This window comes from Euprymna scolopes, chromosome 36, assembly GCF_053919585.1.
Source record: "Euprymna scolopes isolate OS-2025 chromosome 36, ASM5391958v1, whole genome shotgun sequence".
Lineage (NCBI taxonomy): Eukaryota > Metazoa > Mollusca > Cephalopoda > Sepiida > Sepiolidae > Euprymna > Euprymna scolopes.
This window is the reverse complement of record NC_136517.1, coordinates 66469583-66492356: the sequence shown is the minus strand read 5'-3', so window position 1 is coordinate 66492356 and position 22774 is coordinate 66469583. Positions and strand designations below refer to the sequence as shown.

General features: G+C 32.7%; 1 protein-coding gene across 15 annotated transcripts in view; it reads left to right on the top strand.

Annotated features, from left to right (window-relative positions):
* LOC145260561 (protein Daple-like) overlaps positions 1-22774 on the top strand; it is a 322031-nt gene that overhangs the window by 83244 nt on the left and 216013 nt on the right. For all 15 annotated transcript variants that reach the window (XR_013864328.1, XR_013864325.1, XR_013864323.1 and 12 more), the window contains exon 6: positions 14498-14622. Coding sequence is in view for 7 of the 15 variants with exons in the window: in XM_080118815.1 (XP_079974941.1) it covers positions 14498-14622 (125 nt within the window). In the remaining 8 variants the exon portion in view is untranslated. The remainder of the gene's footprint in view (positions 1-14497; positions 14623-22774) is intronic.

Here is a 22774-nt window from a genome sequence, read left to right as displayed (position 1 = left end):
AACACCGAAAGGATTAATCACCTTGAATACATTAGAAAAAGAATCCTTCTCTACCATGACTAAAATATTGGGTAAGCTAACGGAATTACTCCATCCTTAACCAAGCTGCACACAGTATCTACTTGTCACGGACAGCAGCAAATATGCAGTAGGTGCTGCCTTACATCAAGTCGTGAATGGAAGCCATATACCAATAGGATTTTTCTTGAAGAAACTGACAGCAACACGGACAAGATATTCTACTTTCGACCGTGGACTTTTAGCAGCTTATTTGGCTGTATTACATTTTCGCCACCTCATTGAAAGTCGCGAAGTACTACTTCTAACAGACCATAAGCCAATATGCGGCGCATCTCACAGTTTAAAACCAACAAAATCGGATAGGCAACAAAGGCAACTAGCAATAATCACAGAATTAATCTCAGATATTGCCCATGTGAAGGGTGATCAAAATGTTGTAGCAGATTGTCTATCACGCCCAAACGCTTGCTGTTGGCATGTACGACCTCCCAGCACTTGCAGACGCCCAAACAGCAGATACTGAAATACAGTCCTTCCCAGAATTGAAAAAAAAAATATACAATATCAGGAAAAGATCAATTTGTGTTGTGTGATATATCAACGTCATACCCCAGACCTTTTGTACCATTCACACTACGGAAATCCATCTTCGATAGTTTGCATTCAGTGTCCCACCCAGGTATAAAATCGTCTATAAAAATGATTAAGACTAGGTTTTACTGGCCTAACATGGATAAAACCATCAAAGAATTATGAGCATCATGCACAGCTTGCCAACAGGCGAAAATATATAGACACACAAAATCGCCAGTACAAACATTGGAAATACCATCGTCAAGATTCCACACTGTACATCGACATAATTGGACCTCTACCACCAGCAAAATGTTCAAACAGTCCTTACATCAATTCATGTCGATATATTTTAACATGCATAGATCGAACTAGTTGATGGATAGAAGCGCAACCCATAGCAGATATTACAGCACAAACTGTTGCAGAAGCTTTTGTAAATACTCGGATTACTCGCTTTGGTGTCCCACTTCATGTCATAACAGACAGAGGCACACAATTTGAAAGTGAATTATTCATGGAATTATCAAAAATTATCGGATTCTATAGGCTAAGAACAACATCGTATCACCCACAATGCAACGGGCGTATAGAAAGAGCTCACAGAACTATCAAAGCAGGTATAATGGCCCGAAAAGAATCTTGGATTTCAGCCCTACCAATTGTTCTTTTGGGAATTCGAAGTATGCTCAACTGTTCTAATTTTTCCCCTTTCTATGCAGTCACAGGTGCAAAAATGTTATTGCCACACCTAATGAGATTCGGAAAATCCAGAAACACTCACACAAAATTTTACTAAAGAACTACATAAAACCATGGCAAAATTTGACTTGACTGACTTTTCAGAGAAAAATCAACATAAAAATCTTACCAAATCAACTGCAAACCTGTAAAAAAGTTTGGATAAGGATTGACCGCATTCGAAAACCGCTAGAAGCCCCCTATTCAGGTCCTTACTCGAACGAACACCTAAATATTTCCTTATAGAAACTAACCCAAACACGCATACACAAGTTTCAATAGATCGTTTAAAACGTTACATTGAAAACAAGCAAAAATGTACACAAAATACAACTACCAACAAAAATAAAGAGCCAGATATTTTACCACCTGAAAAAGTACAAGAACGTAAAATAAAAACAACAAACTCTGGTAGGAGAGTCAAATGGAAAAAAGATAATGAATATTTTTATTTAAAAAACAAAAAAAAAAAAAAAAAACAGCACTCCGTTATCTGGTAGGAGAGTATTGTAGGAGTGAACCTAAGTGACTTTAGGCCACATACTACTACCATGAAGAAAAGACATTGTTTCTTTTAGTCCTTTCTTTCTCTAAAAGAACTCAACTAACCAAGATACCCAAAAATCTATTCCCTTTTCTCTTCTGCTGTTGCTGCTCGCTCCCCCCCCACCCACACACACTCTCTCTCTCTCTCTCTCTCTCTCTTTGACCGATAATTGACATGAAAAGGATTGGACAGTCAGTCTCCAGGCTTTTACGTTGTCACACGTGTCCTGCGAAGAGCAGACACAGAATTCTAAAAGTATGTACAAGCTAAGAAAATAAAATATTCCTCTCAACAACCAATAAACAAATATTACAGATATAAGCAAAGTTTGAACTTTTTTGTTTCTGTCTATTCTCACTTACTACTCATGTACTTTCGTCCTTATCTACATATACCCCCCCCCCTCTATAAGTTCTTTTCCTTCTATTTAATAGTTCCCATTTCTCTATTTGCTGTTACTACTATACAGGATAATGTGGCCCCAGGATACGATTTTTTTCAGGTTACGATGTGAAATATGTTTTCCAGATTCTGGTTATGGTATTTGCCCAGCCTTATAGTGTTATTTATACTATACATGTGTATTATATACTGTACTGTATTTAGCAATACACATGAAAAACTTGAAATAGCTTGAAATATTTCGATATTGGTATGCATAGAAAGAGCTTGATGAGCTAAGAAAGAATCTTTTTAAATTTTTAAAATCTGATTAAAATTAAGGAAGTTATGGCTATTTTTGTGCCTCACATGTTTGGATATTTTTCCCTCTTTAAGACCATATGCGTTTCGTCACATTTTTTACACTACTTTTTCAGTAAAAATGTCATATCTTTGTTAAAACACAAGACTAAGAAATGAAATTTACCATATAAGTGTATTTTTGTACAAGGAATCAGAATATGCAACTGAAAATCTCCCAAAGTTTATGGTTTCCAAATAATCTGCAGTAAATGTGCATAAATATGCAGCAATTCCTTAAAAATGCCATGTATCCATAAACAAAAGAAGTTGGAGAACTCAAAGTTGAATTGTAATGTGCTTTATGTACAAAAAACTTAAATCTAAACATAAGACCATTTAAAAATGAATATATTGCAATATTTCTTTGGTATTATTGTAGATTAACACCTTCTGTTTAACCCCACTCAACTCCTTCTGACCACCCCTCCAAAATGTGATTCTACCTTTTTAGTAAATTATGTATAAAATGCCATGAAAAACTTTAATGAAAGATAAACAAATTATTTTAGAATTGAATGTAAAATAATTTCCTAATATAGGTCATTCTAGCATTTTAGGGCAGTTAACTGTTTTTTTTTTATGGGAAAATATGCATGCTTTTTTTTTTTTTTTTTTTTTTATAAAAAAATGTGTAGTTTTAAGAGGGTTTCTATACAATGAGAATATGGGGAGGGTTGCCATTCAGACTTTGAATTAATTGTAGGACTAAGGAAAATCATGTGTGAACATACTGAAAACTTGACGGAGACAAAGCTAACAATATTAGAGGGGAGAGCGGTTAGTTTCACAAAAATTTAATATAAAATAATTCACCATTTCCTGGCCATTCTAGCATTTTAGGACAGTTAACCAATTTATTTTTATGTGTATTTTTCTTTAAGGAAGGATCTATTTTTTGTTTGTTTTAGATGCTTGTATGTGGCTTACAGAGGTATTTTGTTTGGGGGGGGGGCTTGCCACTCGAACTTAGTGTTATTGTTAGGGTTAAAGAGTGTTTTAGGAATACGAACCGTTACTTCATTTTTGTTTTGTTGTCTTAACTGCAAAATGCCATTTCCATTTCAAATAAATATTTTACAGAAAGTTATATATATGTGTGTGTGTGTGTGTGTATTCGACAGGTAAATAAGTCAGCAAATGTTATATTTAGTTTTAATTTAATAAGAAACTGCGTTGCGAAATTTCAAAGAAAATTCCATAAATTTGTTGATTTCTATTTTCGAGGTTGAAGGTGTTAATTTCTAGGCCGTTTATACTACGCTGGAGCAGGTTGTAAAAATATCTTTCGCTTAATAAGTAGAAAAAAAAAAAATAACGAAATAAAAAGCTTCCTAATTGTAGTTTGATGTGTTTTCTAACTGCTTTTAAAATTTCAAGAATATTGATATAGATTTTGAGGGTTTGTATTACTATACACATAGATTCGAAAAAGTTGTCCAAAAAAAAAAACAAATATATAACAAATAAATGTTATCAAAAGCAAGTTACTTTTCTACCTAACTGGATAATTTTTTAGTGTTTTTATTTAATGTAACATGTTTATTCAGCTTGAAAACAGTGTTTACCGATGTTTTGGAAAATTTAAAATGGCGCCCAACTCTTTTGAAACGGTAAGTTTGGGGAAAAGAGTTAAAAATAAAAAAGTAGACAAAATACTGCTAGAAACTCGCTCAATATATGTTACTGTGACATAGGCTGACATATATTCGGTGAGTTTTGTACAGTATTTTGTATAGTTTTTTATTTTTAACTCCTTTTCTCAAACTTACCGTGTCAAAGAGAGTCGGGCCGGGCGCCATTTTTAATTTTCCAATACATCGGTAAACACTGTACGTTAAATAAAAAACACATGTTACATTAAATAAAAACACTAGAAAATTATCCAGTTAGGTAGAAAAGTAACTATCTTGCCTTTGATAACATTTATTTGTTATATATTTGTTTTTTGACAACTTTTTCGTATCTATGTATAAACGAGAATTTGATACTTATTTTGATTTTGAAAAAAAAACATTTGTGGCTGTTCGCAGTAAAACATTGTTTTAATTCGCTGTTCAAAACTAATTTAAAGAATAAAAGTGCATGCAAGCTATATATCTACAAAAGTTTATTTTGTTTTTTTTAACCATGTTTTTAAATTTGACGAGAAATGTGAGAAATTGCAACAGATTCATAATGCCGAATTGGTTGGGATTGTTGTTATTATACATTCTGAAAACCGAATAGTTCTAAACTAATGTTATTCTGATAATAAAATAGCTCTAATTAAACATAAGAACATTTATATTCATATTTTCATGTTTTTCTTAATTCGTTCTTGAATAAAAATTAAAAAATGCGTGTTTACACTGTGCTATCGCTGATTCTACAGGCTGGAGCTGCTGCTGCTAGTAATACTAACTTCATTTGACCAAATTCGAGAAATAGAAACAATTTTTTTTTCGGGTAGGTCCTTTTAAATTATCAATTACCGCGGTCCTACTCAACATAAAATAATACTTTTAATTGATAAAGATAGTAAAAAGATTGATTTACTTACTACTGGGTGTCCGAAGAATTTTTTTTTTCAAAATGTTCAATACTCGTCATATTAAAGTCTTATTTTTAACACGACAAAAAAAGAAATGGTCAAAAATATTTCGGACACTTGACAGTATTAAGATTAACACCTCTTCTGATTGGTTTTCAAATTTCATAACGAAATTCATCATACAATCACGGTACGGACCTTTAGAAAACAGGGGGGGTCATTACAAAACCTTACCGAAAACGCCATTTTATGACGTTCACATTTTTATCACTTTATTTGCTTAAAACTCTTAAAATATATAATGTACATTCATATTTATTAATTCATTTGAAAGTATATTCATTTCCGAACAAAACAGTAATAATTTGAAGACTTGAAGTGCTTTGGTTTAAAAAATATGGCTATTTTAGTAGAACTACCTTGAAATCTGTGATTATCCAAAGCGTTTTTTCGTCCGTGTGTGTTACTACTGTATTTTGTTACTAATTTTTAATGCTGTATACTACTATATTGAAAATCTTAAACTTTCTCAATGGTCATCCAGAATGATATCTTCAAATCTTTTGTTAGTTGTGAACTTTGTTTTCTGGTACAGCTGTTGAAATTGTGACTTAAGTGTTTTGCATCCTGACTATCATCAATGTGCCTGAGGTGATTTTCAGAAATTTTTCTGTCTTTTTCTATCCTTGTGGCCATGTCACTAGTAAGGGTGCTGGAGGTAAACGTTTCGTCTGAGCTGACGTTATCCGCCTGATAGTCAGTGACCCGAACCTTGGATTAACCATTAAGGACGCTGTCCTATCAGTAGGTGCAAAGTACTGGGACTGCTGTATTGCCATTTGGTGAATGGATTCTGGACCATGCAGTAGTCTCTGGTGGGGCTTCTCGATGCCATACTAGTAGGTAATTGTTACAGCTTTACCTTATGTGCTACATAAAAAATAAAAAAAATTATCCTGCCCTTTTCTCTCTTACTTTCCCTCTCTATCCTGCTCTAACCAAGTATGCCGACCTGTTCCACAAATCCCAAAACCTCAACATGAAATATCTCCAGAAAAAAAACTTGAATAAACCTAGAACCCCATCTTCCAACGTAGACCCCTACTACCATGTCTACTTCTCCAAGATCATAATTAACGGATACTCTAACTTAACATCTAAATCTGACCCCCAAGATCGCCATGGGCATGGAATATGTGCCTACATTAAAAATGGCTTCCCGTGTGGCAGGGATATCTCTAGAGAAGATCCTAATTTACCTTATATGTGCTTTCGGGTTGCACTTGCTTACACCACTGCATTTATATTTGCCCTCTATCAGGCCCCCAAAAAGTGGAGTTACTATCTTTCAGAGTATATCTGAGTAAATAGCCCACATCCTGTCTGCACATCCCTTGGCTAACATTCACCTCTGTGGTGACTTCAACGTCCATAACGTGGAATGGCTGACCCACTCAAATAAGACAGACGATGAGGGGAGGTTCTGTCATGATTTTGCCATTGCTTATGACCTCACTCAGATTATTCGCGAGCCCACCCATGTGCCAATACTACAGGTCATTATGCAAGCCTTCTATATCTATTTCTCTCAACTTCCCCATAGCTATGTTCATGTTCCGTTCTTTCTCCTCCAGGATCCTCCGACCACTCTGTCGTATCAGTGAAGATAAAAATGAAATGTACTAAGTCCCCAGATGTACCCCACTACCGTACTGTATACCGATACTCCATAGCTGGCTGGGATAGCTTCTGTACATTCATATCTGATCTACCTCTGCATTCCATGTTTAAAAAGGATGTGTCCTCTATAGTATCAGACCTGACCGAATGGTTAATTGTAGGCATAGACCGATTCATACCATCTATAAAATTCCAACAAAAACCTCACAGCCAACCATGGTTCTCCTCAGAATGTGCTGCTGCCATCGCGCACAGAAATCACTTTTTCCATAGCTACCAACATAATAGATGCACTGAGACTAAAGCTGCTTTCAGGACTGCCAGCAACCACTGTAAAAGAGTAATAAAAAATGCAAGAGAGCTATATGCTCAGTTCATTAAATCCAAAGTAGCTGATCAGCCGCTTGGTTCCCACCAGTTTTGGCAAATAACAAATAGGATCCTGAACAGAAGTGTGCGTTCTATCCCAACCATTATCAATGGACCAGAGGTCATCTCATCAGCATCAGACAAAGCCAAACTATTTGCCAAGAACTTTGCAGCTAATTCTACCCTATGGGACGAAGGCCATCAACTCCCCATATTTCCTCCTATAACACAGGATGCACTAGCTAACATACAAATATCTGTGCATGAGGTCGCCAAGCTAATCAAGAACCTTGATTCCAGTAAAGCAACTGGCCCTGATGGCATCCCAATTATAGTGTTAAAAAAGCTTCAACTAGAATTTGCTCCCATACTTATGAAACTGTTTAAGCGATGCCTTAAGGAGAAATGCTTTCCAACATCCTGGAAAACCTCGTCAGTATGCCCTGTATTTAAGAATTCAGGTGATAAGTCATCTCCTTCTCAGTACAGACCAATAAGTCTTCTGTGTGTCATGAGTAAGTTGCTGGAATCCATATTAAATAGAGAAATAGTCAACCACCTTAACACAAATAACCTTCTTAGTGACACGCAATATGGTTTTTCCATTCTGCAAGATCTAGCGCAGGTGTGCTAACGGTTATATCTCATAGGATTAGCGAATCTCTTGACAAAGGCTTCCTTTCTAGGGCAATTGCTCTTGACATATAAAAGGCCTTCGACAAGGTATGGCATAAAGGCCTACTTCACAAGATTTCCAGCTACGATATAACTGGAAATGTTTTCTCAATTATTAAATCATTTCTCTCTGATAGGCTCATAAGAGTAGTGGTCGATGGACAAAAATCAGAGGCCCGTGGTATTAATTCTGGAGTTCCTCAAGGGTCTATCCTGGGCCCAACTCTCTTCCTGATCTACATCAATGATCTCCCTAAACACATACTTAAATCATTCGTTGACATCTATGCTGATGACACGACCATCTACGGCAACACATCAAAGGCCGTAAATGACAGTTCTCACTGATTCTCTCTCCTCTGATCTCAAGCTCGTAGTTCAGTGGGGGAAGACGTGGCTGGTTACCTTTAATGCATCTAAAATCAAACTCCTATCTTTACATCATCAATGCTCTGATCCTCATCTGGCATCAATTGAAATGGATGGCTCTCGTCTAGAAGCCCCATGTTTTGACAAGCTTCTGGGCTTGAGCTTTACTCCTAATCTGAAGTGAAACACGTACATCAAGTCTGTTGCCAAGGTCGCTGGAAAGATGGTGGGATCCTTTTCCTGCTCCAGAAGATATCTCGCTACTGATGCAATTCTCTATCTACATAAAAGCCAAGTACGTCCAAGGATGGAGTACTGCTGCCATATCTGGACAGGAGCTGCTAAAAACAGCCTATCCTGCTTTGACAGAGTACAAAATAGACTTTGTGGCTTAGTGGGAGATGCCCTTTTCTCTTCCCTGCAACCTCTCTCCCACAGAAGATACGTTGCAAGCCTAACTTTATCGTTATTTCCATGGCAGGTACTCGTCTGAGCTCCAATCTCTGGTCCCCCCTCGCCAATCTTTTACGAAAACACCCGTCTAGCTGAAACCACTGTCAAAAATTTTCCCCACTCTTTATCTGTGCCTTAATCAAAATGTAGATTCCATGAACAAAGCTTCTTTCTTAGAACTGCACGCCCGTGGAACTCTCTTCCGTCTGCCTGCTTCCCACCTGACTACAGCCTTGATGTCTTCAAGTCCAACATAAACAAATTCCTGATGAACCGCCCCCTTTATTAAATCTCCACACTAACATACTGTACATGCAATAACCCTTATCCCTGAGTGGCTTCCGGGCCTTGATAAGTGGTGACGACCTTGTAAAAAAAAAAAGAAAGAAATCTAATAAAGCCAAACTCTTTTGCCAATTTGATCAGGGTCTCCTATCTCTCGAATTTGCTCCCAAGACAGAAAATAATTTGAGTGACATCCACATATGTTTGTTATATTGCCACACTCAAGAACCTTGATATAAAGCAACTGGTTCTGACAATATTCCAGTTATAGTACCCAAAAAACTGGAACTGGAAGTAGCACCCATTCTTGAAAAGCTGTTCAATCAATGTATAAAGGAGAAATGCTTTCCAACACCTTGAAAAACCTCCTTAATTTGCCCAATATTTAAAAATAGTGGAGATCCGTCTCCTGCATTTCAGTACAAAGCAATTAGTCATTTGTCATGAGTTGCTTGAATCTGTAAAATAGAGAAAATGTGAACCACTTCAGCAAAAACAATCTACTCAGCGACAAGCAATATGGTTTCCATCCGGTGAGATCTACAGCTGATGTACTAACTGTAATTTCTCATAGGATCAGTGAATCTATCAAGAGGGTTTTCCTCTCAAGAGCTCTTGACATATCAAAGGTCTACTTCACGAGATTTCCAGTCATGGAATATCTGAAAATGTCTTATCAACCATCAATTCTTTTCTTTTCGATAGGTTTATGCAAGTAATTTTCAATGGGCAAAAGTCTGAAGCTCGAAGTATAAATTCTGGCATGCCTCTGAGGTCCATCCTGGGCCCAACTCTCTTATCTTCATCAATGATCTCCTAAATAATATTTTAAGTTCATTCATTTACATAAACGCAGATGACACTACAATCTATGGCTACACTTCAAAGGTCAACAACAACTCTGACTCTCTCTCCTCAGATCCTGAACATGTAGTGCAAATAGTGGCTGGTTAATTTTAAAACATCCGAAACTAAGCTTTTATCTTTTCATCATGCTCTGATCCTCTCTTGGGCCCAATTGATATGAATGACTCTAGTCTAAAAGAGGTTCCTTGTTTTGACAAATGTCTGGGTTTGACCTTTACTCCGGACCTTAAATGGAAGACTTGCATCAAAGCTGTTGCCAATGTTGCTGAAAAAATGGTTACCTCATTACCACTCAGGAATGTATCGAACTCCTAATACGATCCTCTGCCTGTATAAGAGCCAGATACATACTATGTTGTCATATCCGGGTGGGAGCTGCTTGGAGGACTCTATCCTGCCTTGACAAAGTTCCAAACCGGCTTCAAGGCCTAGTAGGTGAAGCTCTTATTAATTGCCTGTAACTCTTTCCTACAGAAGAGATCTTGCGAGTTTCTCTGCTCTATTATTTTCATGGCAAGTGCTCATCTGAGCTTCAATCTATGGTCTGTGTTGCCAAACTTTCACAAAAAAAACACTCGTTTAGTTCCAACAACTATCAAGTTTCCCTCACTCACTATCTCTGCCTAAATCTAAATGTAAATTGCATGAACATAGCGCGCCTGTGGAACTCTGTTTCACTGGCCTGTGTTCCAACTGACTACACATCCAATGTAAACAAGTTCTTATTGAGCTACTACTCTAAATTCATTTCTACCCCATTTCCACCATTAATACACTTATTGACCCTTAGCCTTAGGTGGTCTTCGCACCTTGGTAAGTGGTGATTCTCATGTAATAAAAAAAATAAATAAATAAAAAATAAAATATATGTATGTGTGTATATATATATATATATATATATATATATATATGGTTTAGCTGATAGTGTAAGATCAGTAGTAGGACTATTTACCGATAAATTGCTTCTTGAATTATTATTGTAATCTAATAGATTTCAACTCATTAAAAATCTGTAGAAATCAAAAATTAATACAAAATTGGAACAAAAAATATATTAAATGTTTACAGATATATTTACTTAATATATTTTCATTCACTGGGGGAAATTGATTGCAAAGGATGTAATTTGATATAGGTTACTGCTGTCACATCTGGAGAGTATTTCTTACCTTAACAGATAACAAAATCGACTTCACAATTTCTTCTCTTCCCTAATGCCTCTAACAGAAGTGATCTTGCTAGTTTTTGTCTTTTCTATCATTATTTTCATGGTAGGTATTGAGCTGTGCTCTAATTTCAAACATTTATAGCAAAAACTCATCTAGCTACTACCAATCTTTCTTCCTCTGTCTACCTTAAATCATGAACAGTTTCTTTCCAAAAACCTCTCTGTGGAATACAATACTACAGAACTATAAAATGATAGTCTTCAAATGCAATGACAACAAATACTTGTTGAATTTTAATCAAATTCTTCTAATCCTAACCCATTATTTTCTCAGTGTTTAAAGCACATGCTAACAACACTGGCATGCTTCAAGGGTCTATTTTAGCCCTCTTCCTGGTCTTAATAATTTTCTAAATTATATTCTGAAATCATTTAACATCTATGCAGATAACAACTATCTATGGCAACACTTCAAAGAACATTGTTGATTCTTTTCTAATCTAGAATACATGGTGCAATGAAAAGAAAAAGTGATTTGTTACTCATTTAAAACGAGGCTGCTCTTCTTTCGCCACCAACAGTAAAAATGAATGCCTCTTGTTTTGAACTTTCACTCCTGATCTAAAATGGAAGACTTATCTCCAATCAGTTGCAAAAAATGGTTGGATCATTCTCCCACTCCAGAAAGTACCTAGTTATAATTAGTGATGAAACGATTCCAATGCAATTACCAATTTGTTCTAAATTCTTGATTCTGATGCAATTATTGATTCCAATAACAATTCAAAAGAACATGGCCATATCATAAAAGTAATCACTTGTACAACTATAAACCTCCTATCAAAAGCGTTCATTAATGGGTGTCAATTTAAATTCGTTTATATATGAGGTGTTTTAAATAAGTTTAGAGACTTTTTCCGTATTGATACTTTTATTGATAGTACACACATGAAACTCTAGTCCCCTTTGAAGTAATCTCCTTCAGCTGCAATGCACTTGTTGTACCATTCCAACAATTTCTGGAAGGCCCCATGGAAGTCCTCTTGTGTGAGCATGTCAATGACCCTTGTGTCACATCCTCTTTCATCTCCTCAATTGTCTCAATAACGACAGCCTCTAAGGTTTTCTTTGAGCTTAGGAAATAACCAAAAGTCATAGGGAGCAAGGTCTGGACTATAGGGGGGTGAGGAACTGTCTTGATGCCCATCTTAGTCTGTGATCTTCTCTGAGCACCTTCAGAACAAACTTTGTGCAAATCTTCCACTTTTTCCATTCCTTGTGAATATTTGTGTGTACAGTTCCTACAGTGACATCAAACTGTACTTATTGTTTCTATAGACACATAGCTTTGGCCAGTCAACTCTGGTGGTCTGACTTCTTTATTCCTCCCACACCTTTCATCTCTCCCAGACTCCCTTGAATCTCTTATGCCACTCAAAAACTGATGTTCAATTCATGTAAGATGTTTCAAAAACAGTCTGTAGCATTCCATACGTTTCTGTAGTATTTTTCCCAGGTTTAAAACAGCATTTTATTGCATTCATCGTTCTTCTAAAGTGTCCTCATGTCCAGATTACATTTTTGAAATTCATCAGTAACTGTGACAATCAGGCTTTAGTGTAGGGTGTATTCCAATTCCTGCTATAGCTGTTCATTTGAACCTGAAATTATAAAAATTGGCTAGTCATCTTATAAGATGTATAGCAATAACAATTTATTGAAGGTACCTCATATACAAATTGTCTGATATTTTGAGCTTGTCTTATTGCTAACTTTTTCTTAAAAATAACAATGAGGTTAAAATAAAGAAAACAGCAACAGATTGTTTACATCAGTCTTTTAGATGATTTTATGCTCAAACAAAATCAATAAAACGGATATGCTAATCTTTTTTGTATCTCACCGATAAATTATGAAATAAAAAAATGCATACTGTTCTCTTGTGGATAAATCAATTTCCTTTGTATGATTGGATTTGTATTTATAACGATCTTTAGTCTTTCTAACTAATCTCCCATTAGATAATTTCGTTCAAATTAATTCTATCCTGAAGAATTTGATACACCCAATATTTTTTCCAGGTATTTTTGTATGAATTTTTAGGACATTTATATATTTGATACTAAATACATTTATTCTTGAAAACAAATTAGTAGTATTTTTCTGGATTAAAAAAAAATTAAGTTAACAGACAGGAAGCTTAAAATTGAAGAAATGAGACCAAAGTATGATCTTGTAAGAGATGTCAAGATCTTTAAATTCACTAATTCATTTTTACCTAATTCAACGTTGCCTTTGAAAGTGTTTAAAGTTTTTTTGTTTTTTTGGCCACCTCTTGTCAGTTTTGTCAATGCTAAAGGATTGAACAAAAGCTCACATTTCATTTTATTTTTTACACAAGTAAAATAATTTACATACTTTTTATGAAGTTTAATTTTATTAGTAGTTTAAAAGCAGTAAATATTTATCATTAGAACCAGCAATTGAAAGCTAAGCTTAATTTTTTTAATGAATTGTTCTGGAATTTGAAACTAAGCACAAAATTTTCCAATAAGTTTGATTTTCCTGACTCCAATTAATTGCCTCAGCACAGGGTGTTTGATACACAAACTTTGATAACCTTTTGAAATTTTAATTTCAAAACCATTTCAAGTAAAAGTGGTAAAATACAACAGATAGTATTTTTTTTTTTTTTTTTTTTTACATAGACGTCACCACTTATCAAGGCCGATAGGCCACTCAAGGATAAGGGTTACAGAGTGTAGAGTAGTCAAAAGGACAATATAGTAATCGATAGTAATGGATAGTAATTTTTGTGTACTATTAATCTTTCCATTCATCTATGATCTCCAGATCTTTAAGATACTAGATGACTGGAAAGCACAGCTTATTGCACAATGAATACTTTAAAGACTAAAAAATGTGAGCTGGAGAATTACGAAAAACATAGAAGCTGGAAGGATCACAGCAAAGCATTTTGACTGCTCACACATCAAAATTCATTGAAAGTGAAAAATGTCAATGCAATGTTTGTAATTGCAGGATTATTTTCTTTTTTGACAAATAATTGCACAATGTTAGTTCACACATGTGCACTAAAAAATTGTATCTTTGTATAAAGCTTGTCTGGTAAACTTTGAAACTAACCGATTATTATGAGTTTTTTGTTTTTTTTACACCGAGGAAATAAATTCATGATTTGAAAATCTACATTTAGAAACTACTTGCCAGACTTTTATGAAATTTCGGAATATAGATGTTATAGGGGGTAATATGAGCCATGTTTAATTTATCTAAAAAAAAAAAAAAAAAAAAAACGGAGGGCGGTCGTCCCCCTCTCCCTGAAAATAAATGTAAGTATAAAAGTAAGTTCTTACTATATTGTTACCTGCTGGGTTATCCAACTAGTTATTTATAAAGTTAGTCAGTTCAGATAAGTCAACATTAATTTGCATTTTTTTAAATCTGTTTCTAGGATTTGGTGAATGAAAAGATTCAAATGCAGCAATTACTTAATGAAAGAGAAAAATTGGGTCAAGAATTGGAACGGATTGGATTAAAGAGTGAAGAATTAATGAAAACTCATGAATCTGACGACAGGTATTATTTCAAGATGGTGAATTTAAATAGTCCACCTCCATCCTTTTTCTTTTTTTCTATGTTTGAATGCATGTGTATGACAATTTTTATTGTATCTTTTTGGATACATCCAAAATGTGTGAAAAAGGAGAAAAAGTTGTCAACAATATCAACTAGCTGAAGTACTCAGTGTTGTCCTGGGTGAGGGTAGTGATTTTTGTTTCTTTTTTACTAAACTTATTTTCATTTTAAATTTTCTATTTAAATAAGATTCTGAAAGTAAAATTTATTGTTTGTCCAGTAAATAATTAATTGAACTAATTGTTATAAAACTATAATTGTTTTAGATAATTTCAATTTGTACTTATAAAATTATTTAGCCAATATATATTTAGCAAATATATTTTCAACCTGTTACTAAGAACTTTAAAGCCAGTTTAAATTACTTTGTCTTTAAAAGTTTAAATGTGAAGAATATTTTTAAAATTATGAAGCAATTTTATCTTTTCTCAACTGTAAACAAAATATTAAAAGTACTTGATGAAATGAATTGTGCTGGATTTCATTTTGTGATTATTTGATTAGGATTTTTTAAAATTGCATTTTATTCAATTACTTTGATAATTTCAATAAAGGAGCTAGTGCATTGTGCACATTACAACCCAGATTACTCATAGTACTGTAACATAGATGCACAAGTACCCACCATTGTTGGCCCAGCCATGTCGGACATTTATGAGAAATTTAGTTCATAATATGCCTCAATAAATAATCAATTAATAATGGAAAATAAATATGCATCAAAATTACAATGAAAAATACAAGCAAGAAGTGATTACACAATTTTATTGATATAGAGATTCCCCTCCTTTACTTTGATTTTCTTTTGAAGGCACACGTTGAAAAAATCATTGATCACACTACTGGAAATACTTTTCAGAGTCTTCAATTGTCCCAAACATCATATTTTGTATTTTATTCATTTAAGTCCTTTTCTCTTTCAGACCTTTTAAGATGCACTTACTTTTTTCTTAGATTAAGTTTGTTATACTTTTTCTGTTTTTTTTATTTTTTAATTTATTTTCATGTTTTCATCAGCCGAGTAAAAAAAAAAAAAAAATCGATAGATCAGCAGATATTACAGATATATTTTGCTTCAAAAATTAGTCTGTTCAGAAAATATTTAAAAAATAAATTCATGACAATCCAAGATTATTCAACTGAAAATATATTTTGTGAGGTTACAGTGTATGCGAGGTCAACATTATTCTTTTCATTAATGTTTTCATGTTTATTCGATTAAAATTTAGAATCTTTCCATTCGATTATTGTTCTCATTTAACTTTTACAAACTATTTCTATTTTTTTCCATTGTTAACTAATTTTAAAATTAGCTAAAATTAACTGCCAGTAATCAGTTATATTGAAATTGATAGCTTGATCATTTTCTTTGTGTCTATATTACTTAGTCTTAATTTTTACAATTTATTAATCTATATATATATATATATATAGATAGATGTTTTTATTTGTTTTTGTTAGTGATACTCTTTGAACAAATTCAATTATTTATACGAAAGTGCATTTTTACCTAAATGCAAGTTGGGAATAATTTTCCCTTTGACCAATTTGGTACCCCCTAAATGGGAAGCAGCATATATATATATTATTTTTTTAAATATAATTATCCACTGAAACGTGCTTTGTTTACGACTCACCAGAGGGACAGAATCTAGCGAGATTCGAAATCAGAACCTCATAAGAAGCCTAAACCTCTACCACGGGACCACCTCGCTTGACTACTGAATGTATCGCGTTTTTATATAGATGTCTTTATTTGTTTTTATTAGCGATACTCTTTGAACGAATTCAATTATTTATATGAAAGTGCATTTTTACCTAAATGCGAGTTGAGAATAATTTTTCCTTTGGCCAATTTGGTACTCCCTAAATCGGGAGCGGCATATATATATATTGTTTTTTAAAATATAATTATCCACTGACACGTGTTTCGTCGTCTACGAATCATTAGAGTGGCTGAATCTATTCAAATATATATATATATATATATATATACATATATAACTACTTCATTTACTCATATAAATTTAATATACGAAAGTATAGATTTATGCGTAAACTTTAAGTATTTACTTCAAAAGTGCTCAATACGTAGGTAGAGCTAGTTAGTAATTTATAAAATATAAAATATATATGGCGATTAAGCTACACTGAATATTCTGCGTTTCATCCACTATAGGATTCGTCAGGCTTATGCGCGAATTCTGTGGTTGCTTCTTGTTTTTATATATGTTGAGGATTTCTAGTTAGCCAATCAGCTTTCTAGTATCCAATGTGCCCCTTCTTATCAGCCAATGGGCATGCATTTTATCGAACAAAGGATCTGTTTTAGAACTAGGTTAGTGGTTTAAGGTAGATCTTTTCCTTTTTTTTTTTTTATATATATAAATATACTTATGTGTACGCACATACATGCACATATATATACATATATATATATATATACATATATGTGTGATCGTTTATGTATATTCATGTTTATTTAATTTATTTATTTGTTTGTTTTCTATTGTTAGTTTTAAATCTATTTTGTATCGCTATCCTAGAGTAAGTTTTATTTTGTGAACACAGTTGTTTGCTATTTCTCGTCTACAGTTTAATAGATTTTGCGGTTCTTTAAAGTACAGGATAGCAAATTTTTCATGGAGGCATAATTTACATGGGTCGTCTAAATGTCAGCACGTGGTAGCTTGTCTCATTATTTTCCATTCGACTACCGGCGAATGTCCGCTTTCTTTGAGTTCCCAGCATTTATTCGCTAGTGTTGTTTTTATACAGTGTTTTTTTATTTTTGAATGTACTTTTGTAGTCATAGTATCGGGTTTTGAAATCTAGGGAAGTCATGCCTATGTAATATTTCTTGTTATTCGAGTTTTCTTTCGCAAATATTGTTGCTTGATAAACTACATTTTTTGTTAGACATTTATTTTGGACTGGGACAAGTGTGCAGTGTCTACAATTGCATTTATCTTGTTCGTTATTACTATTTTTATTTATGGTATGGTTGTTCTTGTACGGGGTTGGTTTGTTATTATTATTATTGTTATTATTATTACCATTATTATTATTATTTCTGCTAGTGTTGGTTTTATTTCTGTCATGGTGTCTACTTTTTTATTGTTTATTTTGTTGTTGTTTACATTGTTTTCATTTAGTATTTTGTTATTATGTGCTTTAATTATCATCTCTAAATTTTCACAACAACTGTAAGATAACTTCAAGGTATTTTTATTGAAGATTTTGTGTAAGGGGTTGGTTGCGGGAAAGTGTTTTTTAATAAGATCTAGAAAGTTCTTGCCAAGTTTTGTTTTTAACATTTGATTGTATGGGGCCGTATACCAAATTATAGTTCTTGTTCTTCTATTTTTAATTTTATTATAGTTGTTGGTGTTTTGTTGCTTATATTTGATATCAATATTTTTGTATCCACTATTTTTTAGGGCTGTTTCGTAGATATTGGTTGACCTGTTAAATGCATTTTCATTGCTTGAGTTATTACTGAGTCTACTTACGATCGAGTTAGGAATGTTTTTTTCTAATTGATGGTGGGTGGTTGGACTTAGGGTTTACGTAAATTGGAGTAGCGTTATCTTTTAAGTATGGTTCATATGTGTTTTTATCTAAGTTTAACGTGATGTCCAGGAAGTTTGTTATTTTTATGTTAGCTGATACATACGCTTTTAGGCCTAATTTTTTCATTTCCTTGTGAATGATTTTCTTAAAGTTTTCTCCCTTGACTTTGTTGGAGTTTTTTATTATAGCTAGTCCGTCATCTCTATATAGGCCGATATCCGTAGTATCGAATATGCTTGTGAGGGTATATAGAATGAATAATCGCACAAGATCTGATACCTCTGCAGAGTCTCTGGCACCCATCGCCAAATCGAACGAATTTTTCATTTTAGTTTTTATCCATTGGTTATTGTTATTTATTAGAACTGATTTTCTACATTTTTTAATGATGTTGATTTCTTCTGAGAATATATCAGTGTATGCCTCGGCAAATTCTAGGGCAAAAATCGGAGGCCTGCAATATAAATGCTGGAGTCCCTCAGGGGTCAATCCTCGGCCCAACTCTCTTCCTGATCTACATCAATGACCTCCCTAAACACATACTTAAATCATTCGTTGACATCTATGCTGATGACACGACCATCTACGGCAACACATCAAAGGCTGTAAATGACGAAGTTCTCTCGGATTCTCTCTCCTCTGATCTCATGCGCGTGGTTCAGTGGGGGAAGATGTGGCTAGTTACCTTTAATGCATCTAAAACCAAACTCCTATCCTTACATCATCAACGCTCTGATCCCCAGCTGGCATCAATTGTGATGGATGGCTCTCGTCTGGGTGAGGCCCCGTGTTTTGACAAGCTTCTGGGTTTGACCTTTACTCCTGATCTGAAATGGAACACGTACATCAAGTCTGTTGCCAAGGTCGCAGGAAAGATGGTGGGATCCTTTTACCGCTCCAGAAGATATCTCACTACTGATGCAATTCTCTATCTATATAAAAGCCAAGTACGGCCAAGGATGGAATACTGTTGCCATATCTGGGCAGGAGCTGCCAAAAACAGCCTATCATGCCTTGACAGAGTACAAAATAGACTTCGTGGTTTAGTGGGGGATGCCCTTTTCTCTACCCTGCAACCCCTCTCCCACAGAAGAGACGTTGCGAGCCTATCCTTGTTTTATCGTTATTTTCATGGCAGGTGCTCGTCTGAACTCCAATCCCTGGTCCCCCCTCGCCAAACTTTCACGAAAATCACCCGTCTAGCTGAATCCACTGTGAAAAATTTCTCCCACTCTATATCTGTGCCTAAATCAAAACGCGGATTTCATGAGCAAAGCTTCTTTCTTAGAACTGCACGCCTGTGGAACTCTGTTCCGTCTGCCTACTTCCCTCCGGACTACAACTTGGATGTCTTCAAGTCTAATGTTAACAAATTCCTAATGAACCGCCCCCCTAATTAAACACTTCATAAAATCTCCTCACTAACGTGATGTACTTGCAATAACCCTTATCCCTGAGTGGCTTCCGGGCCTTGATAAGTGGTGATCACTGTGTAAAAAAAAAAAAAAAAAAAAATGTTAAAAAGTTTTTCGGATATCAAGGGATAAAAGTCTATGATGTCAAACTGTATGAACGTACATTTATCTTTGTTTTCTGTACTTTTAAACCAGGTTATTGCTTCGGTAGTATTTGCCCACTGGTTTAGTTCTAGGTCCTGTTTGATTTTTTTGTTTACTCTAGAAAGTATAGTTTTGCTAATTCTACCTATTTCTGGTTTAGTTGGGTTTATCAGGCGGGTGCTGGGATTATTATTAAAGTCCCATTTGTGGTCTTTAAACAGAATGTATGACTCTCTAGGTTTCAATTTGCCAACTTTATAGCTTAATTTTAGTTTAACGGTAATTTGTTTACTTTCAGTATTTATTATATCTATGTAGTCGCATTCGTTTGTGTCTAGTTTTTTGTAGTTTTTTGTAATGTTTTCTGTGATTAGTTTGTTATATTCTTGCTTATCTATTTTATAAAAGTTTCTGGTTTTATCTGCTTTTACAAAGATTTTATAGGAGAAACCACAGAATTCGCGCATAAGCCTGACGAATCCTATAGTGGATGAAACGCAGAATATTCAGTGTAGTGTAATCGCCATATATATTTCAAAAATTACTATATACATACATATAGATGTGTGTGTATATATATATATATATATATATATAATATAAAGCTGAATGTGTGTGTCTGGTCACGAATATGCTCCTATATGGTTGATTATTTTAAAAAACTGATTACATATAATGATAGAAGATGTATCAAGACATAGGAATGGGTATGTTTGATCTAGCAGAACGGTGGTTCATTAAATTAATATATATATATACAATATATATTATTTATAAATATTATATATGTATTATTATAACTATTATATATTATAAATATTATATATTATAAATATTATATATTATTTATAAATATTACATTATAAATATTATATTATTTATAAATATTATATTATTTATAAATATTATATTATTTATAAATATTATATATATTTATAAATATTATATATATATATTATTTATAAATATATATATATTATTTATACATATTATATATATTATTTATACATATTATATATATATATTATTTATAAATATATATTATTTATACATATATATATATTATTTGTAAATATATATTATGAATATTATATATATATATTATGAATATTATATATATATATATTTATAAATATTATATATATATTATGAATATTATATATATATATTATATATATTATATATATATTTATTTATTTATATATATATTAATATATATTTATTTATATTATATATATATATTTATATATATTACACATATATATATATATATATTTATATATTTTTTTTATTTATATATTTTTTATATATATATTTATATATATATATATATATATATATAAAAATATATATATATATATTTTTATATATATATATATATATATATATATTTATATATATATAAAAATAAATATATATATATTTTTATATATATATATATATATATTTTTATATATATATATATATTTTTATATATATATATATATTTTTATATATATATATATATATATATATTTTATATATATATATATATATTTTTATATATATATATATATTTTTATATATATATATATATTTTTATATATATGTATATATTTTTATATATATATATATATTTTTATATATATGTATATATTTTTATATATATGTATATATTTTTATATATATATATATTTTTATATATATATATATTTTTATATATATATATATATTTTTATATATATATATATATATATATTTTATATATATATATATATATTTTTATATATATATATATATATTTTTATATATATATATATATATTTTTATATATATATATTTTTATATATATATATATTTATATATATATATATATATATATATTTTTGTATATATATATATATATATATATTTTTATATATATTATTATATATATAAATCTCAAACGTCTGTGTGTATGTATGTTTGTTTGTAACGCTAAAACTTTTGACAGACACAACCAAAGTTGACAAATTTGGTATCAGATTGAACCTTGATCACCTGGATGACAAATATCGAAATTTCACGTCAAACGGACCACTAGAAGTCGGTCAACGTATCAGTTATCTTCAAGGGGGGCCCAAAAAAACCTGTCATTTTAATGTTATTATTACGTAATTCTTGAATGATCCAATGTTATTTATACGTTAAAAAAAAAAAACGCTTAGTCATGTCACGTGACGTGACGTCAACATCCAATAATGGCGAACAAATGTAAATAACAACTTTTTTTACCGATAGCTTTGCAATTTCTCTTCTCCTTCGTTATATACATTATTAAACTTCATGAAAATGTTTCCATCGTGATTAACTGGTTAAAAATAGTATTTATAGGAGAGTTTTAACGAAAAATGTCAAGAAAAAATGTACAGGAATAAAAAAAATTCAGCTTAAAAATATCCGACGATAAGAAAAAGATCGTTAAATTTATGCGAGAAAATAAATAGCCATTTTCTATATTACCACGTGACCTCTTATCTCTTAAACTGGAAGGGGGAGGAGAAGAGGCTGCTTCAAAACCAACACCCTCTTTCTCTTTTCTCTCTCTCTCTCTCACCCTCTTTCTCTTGACCTCCTACCACTGTTAAACTGTGGGGGGGGGAAGAGGCAGCTTGAAAACCAACAAAAACAGTGCACAGTTTCCCAAGCATTACTTCCTATTAAAAAAAAGATGCACACTTTATATTTACCCTCTTCTGTCTCTCTCTCACCATCTTCACACTCTCTCTCTCACCCTCTTGAGAGTTGAAAAGTGCACAGTAGTCAAATTCGGGAAGGAGGATGGAACCGCTATAACGGGAGAATGAGTTAATCATAATATATATTACCACTTATCAAGGCCCATAGGCCACTAGAGGATGAGAGGTGAAATTTACACAGTAGTCAAATTCGGGAAAGAGGATGGAACCGCTTAAATGGGAGGATGAGTTATTCAGCCACTC